Source organism: Diorhabda sublineata, chromosome 6 (genome assembly GCF_026230105.1).
Source record: "Diorhabda sublineata isolate icDioSubl1.1 chromosome 6, icDioSubl1.1, whole genome shotgun sequence".
Classification (NCBI taxonomy): Eukaryota; Metazoa; Arthropoda; class Insecta; order Coleoptera; family Chrysomelidae; genus Diorhabda; species Diorhabda sublineata.
Window position 1 is genome coordinate 1,146,726 of NC_079479.1, and position 13,832 is coordinate 1,160,557.

General features: G+C 29.8%; 1 protein-coding gene across 4 annotated transcripts in view; it reads right to left on the reverse strand.

Annotated features, from left to right (window-relative positions):
* LOC130445191 (Ca(2+)/calmodulin-responsive adenylate cyclase) overlaps nucleotides 1-13,832 on the reverse strand; it is a 100,847-nt gene that overhangs the window by 47,811 nt on the left and 39,204 nt on the right. For 3 of the 4 annotated variants that reach the window (XM_056780733.1, XM_056780732.1, XM_056780731.1), the window contains exons 7-9: nucleotides 12,798-13,084; nucleotides 12,592-12,736; nucleotides 9,453-9,635 (exon numbers count right to left, since the gene is read on the reverse strand). In XM_056780733.1, coding sequence (XP_056636711.1) covers nucleotides 9,453-9,635; nucleotides 12,592-12,736; nucleotides 12,798-13,084 — 615 coding nt within the window. The remainder of the gene's footprint in view (nucleotides 1-9,452; nucleotides 9,636-12,591; nucleotides 12,737-12,797; nucleotides 13,085-13,832) is intronic. The other variant, XM_056780734.1, reaches the window with a different exon arrangement.

Genomic DNA, 13,832 nt, shown 5'->3' on the forward strand with positions numbered 1-13,832 from the left:
AGAATTCTAGATACGTCCTGAATACGTATTAGATTGTATTTAGCTAATTTTGAGTGTAAATCATTGGAAAAACGTGATTTGGTCTCGTTTTTTAGTCCATCGGAGTAATTGGTATAAAAATTTCGATTGCATGAATTAGAAAAAAAAAAAAAAAAAAAAAACGGGGGGGACCCAAATTCCTCCGATTTATACGACGATTTTATTGCGAACGTCGTAAAATAATTTTCAGATTGTTTGTATCCGTATTTTGATTTGAACGGTAATAAAATCGAACGGGAACCAATTAAACAGAAATTATCGGAGTCGGCGATAATTTTTTTTTTAATTAAAATGCGGAAATTTCTTCCGAATTTCATATTTTCCACCGAATAATAATCGAAATACGTAATTTTTCGAGAAACAACATTTTCTTTATTAATATTTTTATAACGGAAATTGTAGTTAATTTAATAATTTGTATAAAAAAAAAATTAACATAAACTTATATAGACTCAAAGCGCTTTTTCTAAGGCTTTAATAGATTCGAGGCGCTGCTCCAAAGCTTCAATTACCTTTGAAACGTTCCCCAAAACTTCAATAGACTCAAGGCGCTCTCCTCAAAGCATCAATAGACTCAAGGCGCTTTTCACGAAGCTTCAATAGACTCAAAGCGCTTTTTCTAAGACTTTAATAGATTCGAGGCGCTGCTCCAAAGCTTTAATTACCTTTGAAACGTTCCCCAAAACTTCAATAGACTCAAGGCGCTCTCCTCAAAGCATCAATAGACTCAAGGCGCTTTTCACGAAGCTTCAATAGACTCAAAGCGCTTTTTCTAAGACTTTAATAGATTCGAGGCGCTGCTCCAAAGCTTTAATTACCTTTGAAACGTTCCCCAAAACTTCAATAGACTCAAGGCGCTCTCCTCAAAGCATCAATAGACTCAAGGCGCTTTTCACGAAGCTTCAATAGACTCAAAGCGCTTTTTCTAAGACTTTAATAAATTCGAGGCGCTGCTCCAAAGCTTTAATTACCTTTGAAACGTTCCCCAAAACTTCAATAGACTCAAGGCGCTCTCCTCAAAGCATCAATAGACTCAAGGCGCTTTTCACGAAGCTTCAATAGACTCAAAGCGCTTTTTCTAAGACTTTAATAAATTCGAGGCGCTGCCCCAAAGCTCCAATAGATTCGAGGCGCTGCCCCAAAGCTCCAATAGACTCAAGGCGCTTTCCTCGAAGTTTCAATGGACTCATTTCACGATTCCCAAAGTTTTTATAAACTCAAGGCACTTCCCCAGAGCTATAATGACCTTTGGAGCGTGCTACAAAGCTTCAATTCACTCACGGCACGTTCCTTAAAGCTTCGTTGGACTTATAGCGCGATTCTCAAAGTTTTAATGAACTTGTAGCGCTTTACCGGAGCTTTAATGAGCTTATGGTGTATATTTTTAGTGTCGGAAAGGGCAGAAAGACACAGGGAACCAAATCTGGGGATTACGGCGGGGCTGAACTTTAATTCTCGATTCCGGTTTGGCAAAAAAATCGCTTATATGGATAAGGAAAGTTGTTTTTTTTCATTTTTGCTTCGGAATATAGTAAAATTATCACTTTTACGCGGTTTATTTTAAACGTTTGTCACCATTAAGATGTATAATTTCAATAAAACCTATTTTTGTACCTTTGATAAGGGTTAGTAATTAAATTCGAAGTGTTTGACATCGACTTAATCTATACATCGAATTGAAAACCGTATGAATAATTTTTAGATCTGAGAAATTAGAAAATCAATTTTTCCGGAAACGAAATTTGAGTTTATCTTTTTTATTTTTGGTCGTACAAAAAATTTGTAAACGTCAAAGTTGTAGGTAATTTCGTTTTCTATAACATAACGACATTAGATTTCCCAAAAAAAATGTTTTATAACCTTTAATTTTCAAAAAATTGATAAAAAATTTATTTATGTGAAAAGTTTGGTGAAAATAACTGAATCAATTTGATATTATATCAAATTATAGAAGAAACGTTTACAAAAAACATTTTTTTTCGAATTTCCGAAACTTCCATTGTAACCGAACAGGACCGGCTTGGCGATTCGTGTCGTGGACTATGCAAAGTTACTCGTACGGTTTTCGATACTATTAACACACTCTCTATATATATATAATACGGAAGTGCTAGTGCCGTTTAAAAATAAAGTGCTTTCGGGTGATTTAGACGCACCAAATCCGTTTGATCGGAAGCCTGCAAGCCAACACAATAAAATCAAGTGCGACTTGTGCTTAAAAGTTCCAAGTGCGAATAAGCATTGTTTTCTTAGTGTAGAAACAGTAATATTTCGTCGTAGCACGTCGGGGTTCCGAACAACCCCTATTCTCTATTATTTTCGACTTACTAAGTGTATATGAAATAATTATAATTTATTTGGAAATGTAAACTAATTTTCCGAGTCTCTTTAACGATTATTTACGATAATACAAAATTTTTTTGTGACGCACCCTTTCTTTTCGGTAGTGCTACCCTTTTAACTATACTCATATCGTCCCTTCGGACAAAAATAAAATAAAATGTTTACTTTTTGACATTGGGGGTGAGTTTTATAACGAAAAATCGTTTTTACCTACCGAAGAAAGGGGGCGAAAACTCGTGGGGATGCATAAATAATTAAATGTTAAAATCAAAGAAAACGACATAGCGAATGACTTTGTAAATCATGAAATAATCATCTGCAACGTTGCCAAGTGCGGTAGATCGTGGACGCGACTTCGAACTTTTTCAAAATATCGAAATAATTTTCAAATCCTCCTCGTATATTTCACAGATGTTGATGAATTACCAAGCGAGAAGACGTTTACTTTTTACGTGTCCCTAGTACATACGGAATCCACACTATATTAGAAAATTGAAATTTATAGTTTTAAATGAATTGGAATGAGGAATTTATTGAAAAAATTAAGTGCTTGTTGTCGTTTCTTCGTGTAGGAATTGAAATTGACATTCCTTGGTAATTAAAAAGTTCTCGATGTTGTAAATTCTGCTATAAAACGAGTTTTTTTTTAAATATCGAGTGAATTAGTTAATTGTACTTTATATAAATTTTGTAATTACTAAATTATTTATCGTAGTTTATTTTTGCATCCGCAAATCAGATATTGAAAAAAAATGAGGCAATTATTAAATAAAAGGTTCGAAATCGTGTTGGAATCGTCGAAAATTCGTAATCGATGTTTTTTTGACATTTTTTTTTTCCTTTTTAAATACGATCTGCTGAAACTAGAAGCGAATTTTGAAAATATCGCGGATTTTGATATATTTAAAAGGAAAACCAACATTTTCGAAATTTTCTTACAGTCGATTCTTTTTATTTGAGAAAAAATTATGAAAAATCAATTAAAATATTTCGAAATCGTGTTTGAATTATCGAAAACTCGTAATCGACGTTTTTTTTGACATATTTTTTTGCTTTTTGAAAACGATCTACCGAAACTAGAAGCGAATTTTGAAAATATCGCGAATTTTGATATTTTTTTAAAGGAAAACCAACATTTTCGAAATTTTCTTACAGTCGATTCTTTTTATTTGAGAAAAAATTATGAAAAATCAATTAAAATATTTCGAAATCGTGTTTGAATTATCGAAAACTCGTAATCGACGTTTTTTTTGACATATTTTTTTGCTTTTTGAAAACGATCTACCGAAACTAGAAGCGAATTTTGAAAATATCGCGAATTTTGATATTTTTTTAAAGGAAAACCAACATTTTCGAAGTTTTTTACAGTCGATTCTTTTTATTTGAGAAAAAATTATGAAAAATCAATTAAAATATTTCGAAATCGTGTTTGAATTATCGAAAACTCGTAATCGACGTTTTTTTTGACATATTTTTTGCTTTTTGAAAACGATCTACCGAAACTAGAAGCGAATTTTGAAAATATCGCGAATTTTGATATTTTTTTAAAGGAAAACCAACATTTTCGAAATTTTCTTACAGTCGATTCTTTTTATTTGAGAAAAAATTATGAAAAATCAATTAAAATATTACGAAATCGTGTTTGAATTATCGAAAACTCGTAATCGACGTTTTTTTTGACATATTTTTTTGCTTTTTGAAAACGATCTACCGAAACTAGAAGCGAATTTTGAAAATATCGCGAATTTTGATATTTTTTTAAAGGAAAACCAACATTTTCGAAATTTTCTTACAGTCGATTCTTTTTATTTGAGAAAAAATTATGAAAAATCAATTAAAATATTACGAAATCGTGTTTGAATTATCGAAAACTCGTAATCGACGTTTTTTTTGACATATTTTTTTGCTTTTTGAAAACGATCTACCGAAACTAGAAGCGAATTTTGAAAATATCGCGAATTTTGATATTTTTTTAAAGGAAAACCAACATTTTCGAAATTTTCTTACAGTCGATTCTTTTTATTTGAGAAAAAATTATGAAAAATCAATTAAAATATTACGAAATCGTGTTTGAATTATCGAAAACTCGTAATCGACGTTTTTTTTGACATATTTTTTTGCTTTTTGAAAACGATCTACCGAAACTAGAAGCGAATTTTGAAAATATCGCGAATTTTGATATTTTTTTAAAGGAAAACCAACATTTTCGAAGTTTTTTACAGTCGATTCTTTTTATTTGAGAAAAAATTATGAAAAATCAATTAAAATATTTCGAAATCGTGTTTGAATTATCGAAAACTCGTAATCGACGTTTTTTTTGACATATTTTTTTGCTTTTTGAAAACGATCTACCGAAACTAGAAGCGAATTTTGAAAATATCGCGAATTTTGATATTTTTTTAAAGGAAAACCAACATTTTCGAAATTTTCTTACAGTCGATTCTTTTTATTTGAGAAAAAATTATGAAAAATCAATTAAAATATTACGAAATCGTGTTTGAATTATCGAAAACTCGTAATCGACGTTTTTTTTGACATATTTTTTTGCTTTTTGAAAACGATCTACCGAAACTAGAAGCGAATTTTGAAAATATCGCGAATTTTGATATTTTTTTAAAGGGAAACAAACATTTTCGAAATTTTCTTACAGTCGATTCTTTTTATTTGAGAAAAAATTATGAAAAATCAATTAAAATATTTCGAAATCGTGTTGGAATCATCGAAAATTCATAATCGGTAATTTTTTGACATTTTTTTTTCTTTTTGAAAACGATCTGCTGAAACTAGAAGCGAATTTTGAAAATATCGCGAATTTTGATATTTTTTTTTAAGGAAAACCAACATTTTCGAAATTTTCTTACAGTCGATTCTTTTTATTTGAGAAAAAATTATGAAAAATCAATTAAAATATTTCGAAATCGTGTTTGAATTATCGAAAACTCGTAATCGACGTTTTTTTTGACATATTTTTTTGCTTTTTGAAAACGATCTACCGAAACTAGAAGCGAATTTTGAAAATATCGCGAATTTTGATATTTTTTTAAAGGAAAACCAACATTTTCGAAATTTTCTTACAGTCGATTCTTTTTATTTGAGAAAAAATTATGAAAAATCAATTAAAATATTTCGAAATCGTGTTTGAATTATCGAAAACTCGTAATCGACGTTTTTTTTGACATATTTTTTTGCTTTTTGAAAACGATCTACCGAAACTAGAAGCGAATTTTGAAAATATCGCGAATTTTGATATTTTTTTAAAGGAAAACCAACATTTTCGAAATTTTCTTACAGTCGATTCTTTTTATTTGAGAAAAAATTATGAAAAATCAATTAAAATATTTCGAAATCGTGTTTGAATTATCGAAAACTCGTAATCGACGTTTTTTTTGACATATTTTTTTGCTTTTTGAAAACGATCTACCGAAACTAGAAGCGAATTTTGAAAATATCGCGAATTTTGATATTTTTTTAAAGGAAAACCAACATTTTCGAAATTTTCTTACAGTCGATTCTTTTTATTTGAGAAAAAATTATGAAAAATCAATTAAAATATTTCGAAATCGTGTTTGAATTATCGAAAACTCGTAATCGACGTTTTTTTTGACATATTTTTTTGCTTTTTGAAAACGATCTACCGAAACTAGAAGCGAATTTTGAAAATATCGCGAATTTTGATATTTTTTTAAAGGAAAACCAACATTTTCGAAATTTTCTTACAGTCGATTCTTTTTATTTGAGAAAAAATTATGAAAAATCAATTAAAATATTTCGAAATCGTGTTTGAATTATCGAAAACTCGTAATCGACGTTTTTTTTGACATATTTTTTTGCTTTTTGAAAACGATCTACCGAAACTAGAAGCGAATTTTGAAAATATCGCGAATTTTGATATTTTTTTAAAGGAAAACCAACATTTTCGAAATTTTCTTACAGTCGATTCTTTTTATTTGAGAAAAAATTATGAAAAATCAATTAAAATATTACGAAATCGTGTTTGAATTATCGAAAACTCGTAATCGACGTTTTTTTTGACATATTTTTTTGCTTTTTGAAAACGATCTACCGAAACTAGAAGCGAATTTTGAAAATATCGCGAATTTTGATATTTTTTTAAAGGAAAACCAACATTTTCGAAATTTTCTTACAGTCGATTCTTTTTATTTGAGAAAAAATTATGAAAAATCAATTAAAATATTTCGAAATCGTGTTGGAATCATCGAAAACTCGTAATCGACGTTTTTTTTGACATATTTTTTTGCTTTTTGAAAACGATCTACCGAAACTAGAAGCGAATTTTGAAAATATCGCGAATTTTGATATTTTTTTAAAGGAAAACCAACATTTTCGAAATTTTCTTACAGTCGATTCTTTTTATTTGAGAAAAAATTATGAAAAATCAATTAAAATATTTCGAAATCGTGTTTGAATTATCGAAAACTCGTAATCGACGTTTTTTTTGACATATTTTTTTGCTTTTTGAAAACGATCTACCGAAACTAGAAGCGAATTTTGAAAATATCGCGAATTTTGATATTTTTTTAAAGGAAAACCAACATTTTCGAAATTTTCTTACAGTCGATTCTTTTTATTTGAGAAAAAATTATGAAAAATCAATTAAAATATTACGAAATCGTGTTTGAATTATCGAAAACTCGTAATCGACGTTTTTTTTGACATATTTTTTTGCTTTTTGAAAACGATCTACCGAAACTAGAAGCGAATTTTGAAAATATCGCGAATTTTGATATTTTTTTAAAGGAAAACCAACATTTTCGAAATTTTCTTACAGTCGATTCTTTTTATTTGAGAAAAAATTATGAAAAATCAATTAAAATATTTCGAAATCGTGTTTGAATTATCGAAAACTCGTAATCGACGTTTTTTTTGACATATTTTTTTGCTTTTTGAAAACGATCTACCGAAACTAGAAGCGAATTTTGAAAATATCGCGAATTTTGATATTTTTTTAAAGGAAAACCAACATTTTCGAAGTTTTTTACAGTCGATTCTTTTTATTTGAGAAAAAATTATGAAAAATCAATTAAAATATTTTGAAATCGTGTTTGAATTATCGAAAATTCGTAATCGATGTTTTTTTGACATTTTTTTTCTTTTTGAATACGATCTACCGAAACTAGAAGCGAATTTTGAAAATATCGCGAATTTTGATATTTTTTTAAAGGAAAACCAACATTTTCGAAATTTTCTTACAGTCGATTCTTTTTATTTGAGAAAAAATTATGAAAAATCAATTAAAATATTTCGAAATCGTGTTTGAATTATCGAAAATTCGTAATCGATGTTTTTTTGACATTTTTTTTGCTTTTTGAAAACGATCTACCGAAACTAGAAGCGAATTTTGAAAATATCGCGAATTTTGATATTTTTTTAAAGGAAAACCAACATTTTCGAAATTTTCTTACAGTCGATTCTTTTTATTTGAGAAAAAATTATGAAAAATCAATTAAAATATTTCGAAATCGTGTTGGAATCATCGAAAACTCGTAATCGACGTTTTTTTTGACATATTTTTTTGCTTTTTGAAAACGATCTACCGAAACTAGAAGCGAATTTTGAAAATATCGCGAATTTTGATATTTTTTTAAAGGAAAACCAACATTTTCGAAATTTTCTTACAGTCGATTCTTTTTATTTGAGAAAAAATTATGAAAAATCAATTAAAATATTTCGAAATCGTGTTTGAATTATCGAAAACTCGTAATCGACGTTTTTTTTGACATATTTTTTTGCTTTTTGAAAACGATCTACCGAAACTAGAAGCGAATTTTGAAAATATCGCGAATTTTGATATTTTTTTAAAGGAAAACCAACATTTTCGAAATTTTCTTACAGTCGATTCTTTTTATTTGAGAAAAAATTATGAAAAATCAATTAAAATATTACGAAATCGTGTTTGAATTATCGAAAACTCGTAATCGACGTTTTTTTTGACATATTTTTTTGCTTTTTGAAAACGATCTACCGAAACTAGAAGCGAATTTTGAAAATATCGCGAATTTTGATATTTTTTTAAAGGAAAACCAACATTTTCGAAATTTTCTTACAGTCGATTCTTTTTATTTGAGAAAAAATTATGAAAAATCAATTAAAATATTTCGAAATCGTGTTTGAATTATCGAAAACTCGTAATCGACGTTTTTTTTGACATATTTTTTTGCTTTTTGAAAACGATCTACCGAAACTAGAAGCGAATTTTGAAAATATCGCGAATTTTGATATTTTTTTAAAGGAAAACCAACATTTTCGAAGTTTTTTACAGTCGATTCTTTTTATTTGAGAAAAAATTATGAAAAATCAATTAAAATATTTTGAAATCGTGTTTGAATTATCGAAAATTCGTAATCGATGTTTTTTTGACATTTTTTTTCTTTTTGAATACGATCTACCGAAACTAGAAGCGAATTTTGAAAATATCGCGAATTTTGATATTTTTTTAAAGGAAAACCAACATTTTCGAAGTTTTTTACAGTCGATTCTTTTTATTTGAGAAAAAATTATGAAAAATCAATTAAAATATTTTGAAATCGTGTTTGAATTATCGAAAATTCGTAATCGATGTTTTTTTGACATTTTTTTTCTTTTTGAATACGATCTGAAGCTAGACGCGAATTTTGAAAAATAAAAACAAACATTTTTGAAAATTTCTCAGAGCTGAGTCTTTTTATTCTGGAAAAAATATGTAAAAATTCTTTAATCGGTATTTTTCAACATAACAAAAATTATATCCCCAAGAAATACGCATTGCACTTTGAATTTACCAAAAATTTTCTATGAAACTTTTAGAGGGAATTTTTAAAAAACAATTTTGTATCCGCTACTGCACTTTCGAGCTATTTTGATAATCGTTTTAAATGTATCTCGAAATATATTAATCCCGATATTTTTAAAAAAATTTCGAAAATGATTTTTTTCAACCTTATAACGACCGCAACGCAACCCAGACCACCACGTACGTTTCGATCTTAATAACCACACAAAAATCGCCTCATTTTTTTCCATATATATAAATATAAAATTATTTTAAACCGTAAAAATAAAAATTCGCTCACCTTCCTAGCGTTTGTCGCTTTGAGATCCGTCTGCAACGCCATATTAGAAAACGGCACTTCCATGGAATATTTGATGGAATGGAGCAGCTGCACCACGACGTTGGAGACGTTCTTGAAGGATAATTTCCTTTTCTGCGCGGCACCCAAAGCCGATCGAACCTGCAGCGTGTTGAACAACATTGGCTGAAAATAACCACCGGGAGGTGCCGGGGAGGGTACTAGGTTAGTCACGAGGGGTTAGATCCGTCATGCGAACGGGCAAAAGCACTTTTAGCGACCATAAATTCCACGGAATGGTTCATTCAAACACATTTAGGTTAATTTAATTACATAATTTGATACATTCGAAACGAAAAAAGTCGATTGAGTTTGTAATAATGTTTAAAACAAGTCGGATATTCACGATTTTATCATTATTTCATTAAATTTGAGCGTTTCGATGGTTTTTTTGATACTAAACGTTTCGAATTTCGTTCTTCAATGTCGACATCCTATAAAACGATCGATAAAATGTGAATACGGACCTGTACGTATAAGCAAAGTCTAACAAAGTAAACAAGAAATTAATCAGTTACATTATAACTGCTAAAACAAAACATTCGATAATAGGAAACGATAGTTTATTTGAAATTTAATTGGGGATTTTCAGTATTTCAAGGCTATTACAAATGGTGTTTTTTTTTGGTTTTTTTGATACTAAATGTTTCGAATTTCGTTCTTCAATGTCGACATCCTATAAAACGATCGATAAAATGTGAATACGGACCTGTACGTATATGTAAAGTCTAACAAAGTAAACAAGAAATTAATCAGTTACATCATAACTACTAAAACAAAACATTCGATAATAGGAAACGATAGTTTATTTGAAATTTAATTGGGGATTTTCAGTATTTCAAGGCTACTACAAATGGTGTTTTTTTTGGTTTTTTTGATACTAAACGTTTCGAATTTCGTTCTTCAATGTCGACGTCCGATAAAACGATCGATAAAATGTGAATACGGACCTGTACGTATATGTAAAGTCTAACAAAGTAAACAAGAAATTAATCGGTTACATTATAACTACTAAAACAAAACATTCGATAATAGGAAACGATAGTTTATTTGAAATTTAATTGGGGAATTTCGGTATTTCAAGACTACTACAAATGGTGGTTTTTTTGGTTTTTTTGATACTAAACGTTTTGAATTTCGTTCTTCAATGTCGACATCCTATAAAACGATCGATAAAATGTGAATACGGACCTGTACGTATAAGCAAAGTCTAACAAAGTAAACAAGAAATTAATCAGTTACATTATAACTGCTAAAACAAAACATTCGATAATAGGAAACGATAGTTTATTTGAAATTTAATTGGGGATTTTCAGTATTTCAAGGCTATTACAAATGGTGTTTTTTTTTGGTTTTTTTGATACTAAATGTTTCGAATTTCGTTCTTCAATGTCGACATCCTATAAAACGATCGATAAAATGTGAATACGGACCTGTACGTATAAGCAAAGTCTAACAAAGTAAACAAGAAATTAATCAGTTACATTATAACTGGTAAAACAAAACATTCGATAATAGGAAACGATAGTTTGTTAGAAATTTAATTGGGGATTTTCGGTAATTCAAGGCTACTACAAATGGTGGTTTTTTTGGTTTTTTTGATACTAAACGTTTCGAATTTCGTTCTTCAATGTCGACATCCTATAAAACGATCGATAAAATGTGAATACGGACCTGTACGTATATGTAAAGTCTAACAAAGTAAACAAGAAATTAATCGGTTACATTATAACTGCTAAAACAAAACATTCGATAATAGGAAATGATAGTTTATTTGAAATTTAATTGGGGATTTTCAGTATTTTAGGGCTAGTACGAATAAAAACACAAAAAAAATTATCAATTGGAGAGAGATTTGAGATGCAAATACAATAGATAATAGATTAGAAAGAAAATGTGATAAAACATAATAAAGATGCCCAAATAATACTAAATCGGGAGTATCTGGTGGCTGCCAATGAGTAAACGACTCAACGTCGTATTTATCATAAGATTTTTCTGGAAAAGGACATCAAGAAATAGTCGAATTAGTATGAAAAAATCCCGTAAAGGACTTTGAACAAAGAAAAAAACGCGAAACTAATTATTTTTTTCATATCGATTTTGTAGCTGATTAATTTCCATTGTACTTTGTTAGATTTATAATAAGACGCGTACTAAAGCGAAAAGCAACATAAATAGTGTACTAGGTCTTACTCAGTAGTTGGTGCAGTGGAAGTATGTGGCAGGCGAAAAAAAAAAAACATACAGGGTTATTATAAACGACGGAACCAATTTTGAAAATTCAGTTTTATCGTTTCATCAAGCGTTTAGGTTTATAATTTATTTAAAAACCGATTTTTTTGAAATTGTACGAATTTTGTAAAACGGTTCGATTATTTATTATAACCCTCGTAGATAAAACCAGTGGTGTAGGTAAAAAAAAATACGAAATTAATTTTTTTTAAAAAATCGTAGTAATATATTATATACAGGGTAGGGTGTATAAATAACGTTATCTAAAACGTAAAATTAAAATATACGAGGTCTGATTAATAATAAACGGAATTTTAATATAGGATGTCACTTGAGGGGTTGTTTCACGACGTTTATGATTTTAATTCAACTTTTTGCAAAAAAACGGGTTTTTTCTTGAAGCAAACTAAATTTTTTCACATAATTTCTTTAAAAACTTGTAAAAAATCGATTTTTTCAATCGCCCCCGTATATTTAACATCCATATGTGGGTGAATATTGCGTTTCTTTGCCTACACCACCGATACAATCGTTCTTTGTTTAACAATATGGGGAGAAATGACACAAAAAGGAAAACAAAGAATCGTATACCGGCGAACGTATTTTCCACGGGATTTTCCGAAGTTTATTGTGGAAATACACAACGAATGAAATTTAACCTAGAGGAAAATACGTTTGCACGTTTCAATGATGCCTTTTCGCGAACACAATTTTCACATAAATGATTAGAAAACGCCTCTAGGTTTTTACGTTTTTACGAGGGAGGATCGATAAATTAAATTACAGGTATATTCTTCGACGAAAAGGCGTTTCCGTCTCGACGTTTTAACGGAAAAAAATGAAATACCTTTCGTCTTCTGGCAGGAGGTACTATAAAATAAGTGGTGACGCAATGATCGCGCAGGTACTGGTTCCTCAAAGTACCATTACCGGGTTCGACTTCGTATTCGTTGCCTAGATAATCCAAAGTGGCTTGTGTGACGTGCACCCTCCTATTAATAATTAAACGAATGAAAAAATATAAACGGACGGACGTATTTGATTTAGTCGTACCCGGGTTCTCCGCCCGCTTCCATGTTATTGGCGAGCGTGACGTCGTTGGACCAAACGTCGTACTGCCATTTTCTGAGTCCGAGTACGCCGCATAATACTCTGCCCGAATGTATTCCAACTCGCATGTTCAATTGGACGTCGGTGGCTTCTACGACGCTGGCGATGGCGTCGATCATGTCCAAACCCATTTCGACGGCGCAATGGGCGTGATCCGAACGCGGTTCCGGTAGTCCAGAAACGCAATAATAACAATCGCCGAGGATTTTTATACGCAAACAGTGATTATCCTGGAAATATTAAGGAGATGTGCGAAAAAGTGTTTTTGGTCCGGTCAAAATCGATTTCGTTTTGTTTTTTTTTTTTATTAAAAAAAGGGCAGTTTCTGATGTCAATTTTTGATTTATTTTCGAGAAAGGGCAGTTTTTTTCATAGAGAAAATGTCGTTTTTATTTTGGAAGAAGGGCAATTATGAAGGAAAATTTTGAAAAAAGCAAATTTCTTAAGACGAATTTCGATTTTTTTTGGAAAAGGGCAGTTTCTCAAAAAAACCGTCGGTTTTGTTTCAAGAAGGGCAGTTTTTTAATACAAATGTTGTTTTGGTTTAGAAGAAGTGCAATTATGAAGGAAAATTTATGATTTTTCTTCAAAAAAGGCAATTTCTTAAGTCGAATATCGATTTTTTTGGAAATGGGGCAATTTCTAAAGGCAAATTTCGATTTTCTTGTGAAAAATGCAGTTTCTGAAAGAAAATTTTAACTTTTTTTTTTCAAAGGGCAGACATAATTCCATTTGTTTTTGAAAAAGGGCAATTATGAAAGAAAATTTTGAAAAAAGCAATTGCTTAAGACGAATTTCGATTTTTTTTAAAAAGGGCAATTTCTAAAGGCAAATTTCGATTTTTTTGTGAAAAATGCAGTTTCTGAAAGAAAATTTTAACTTCTTTTTTTCAAAGGGCAGACATAATTCCATTTGTTTTTGAAAAAGGGCAATTATGAAAGAAAATTTTGAAAAAAGCAATTTCTTAAGACGAATTTC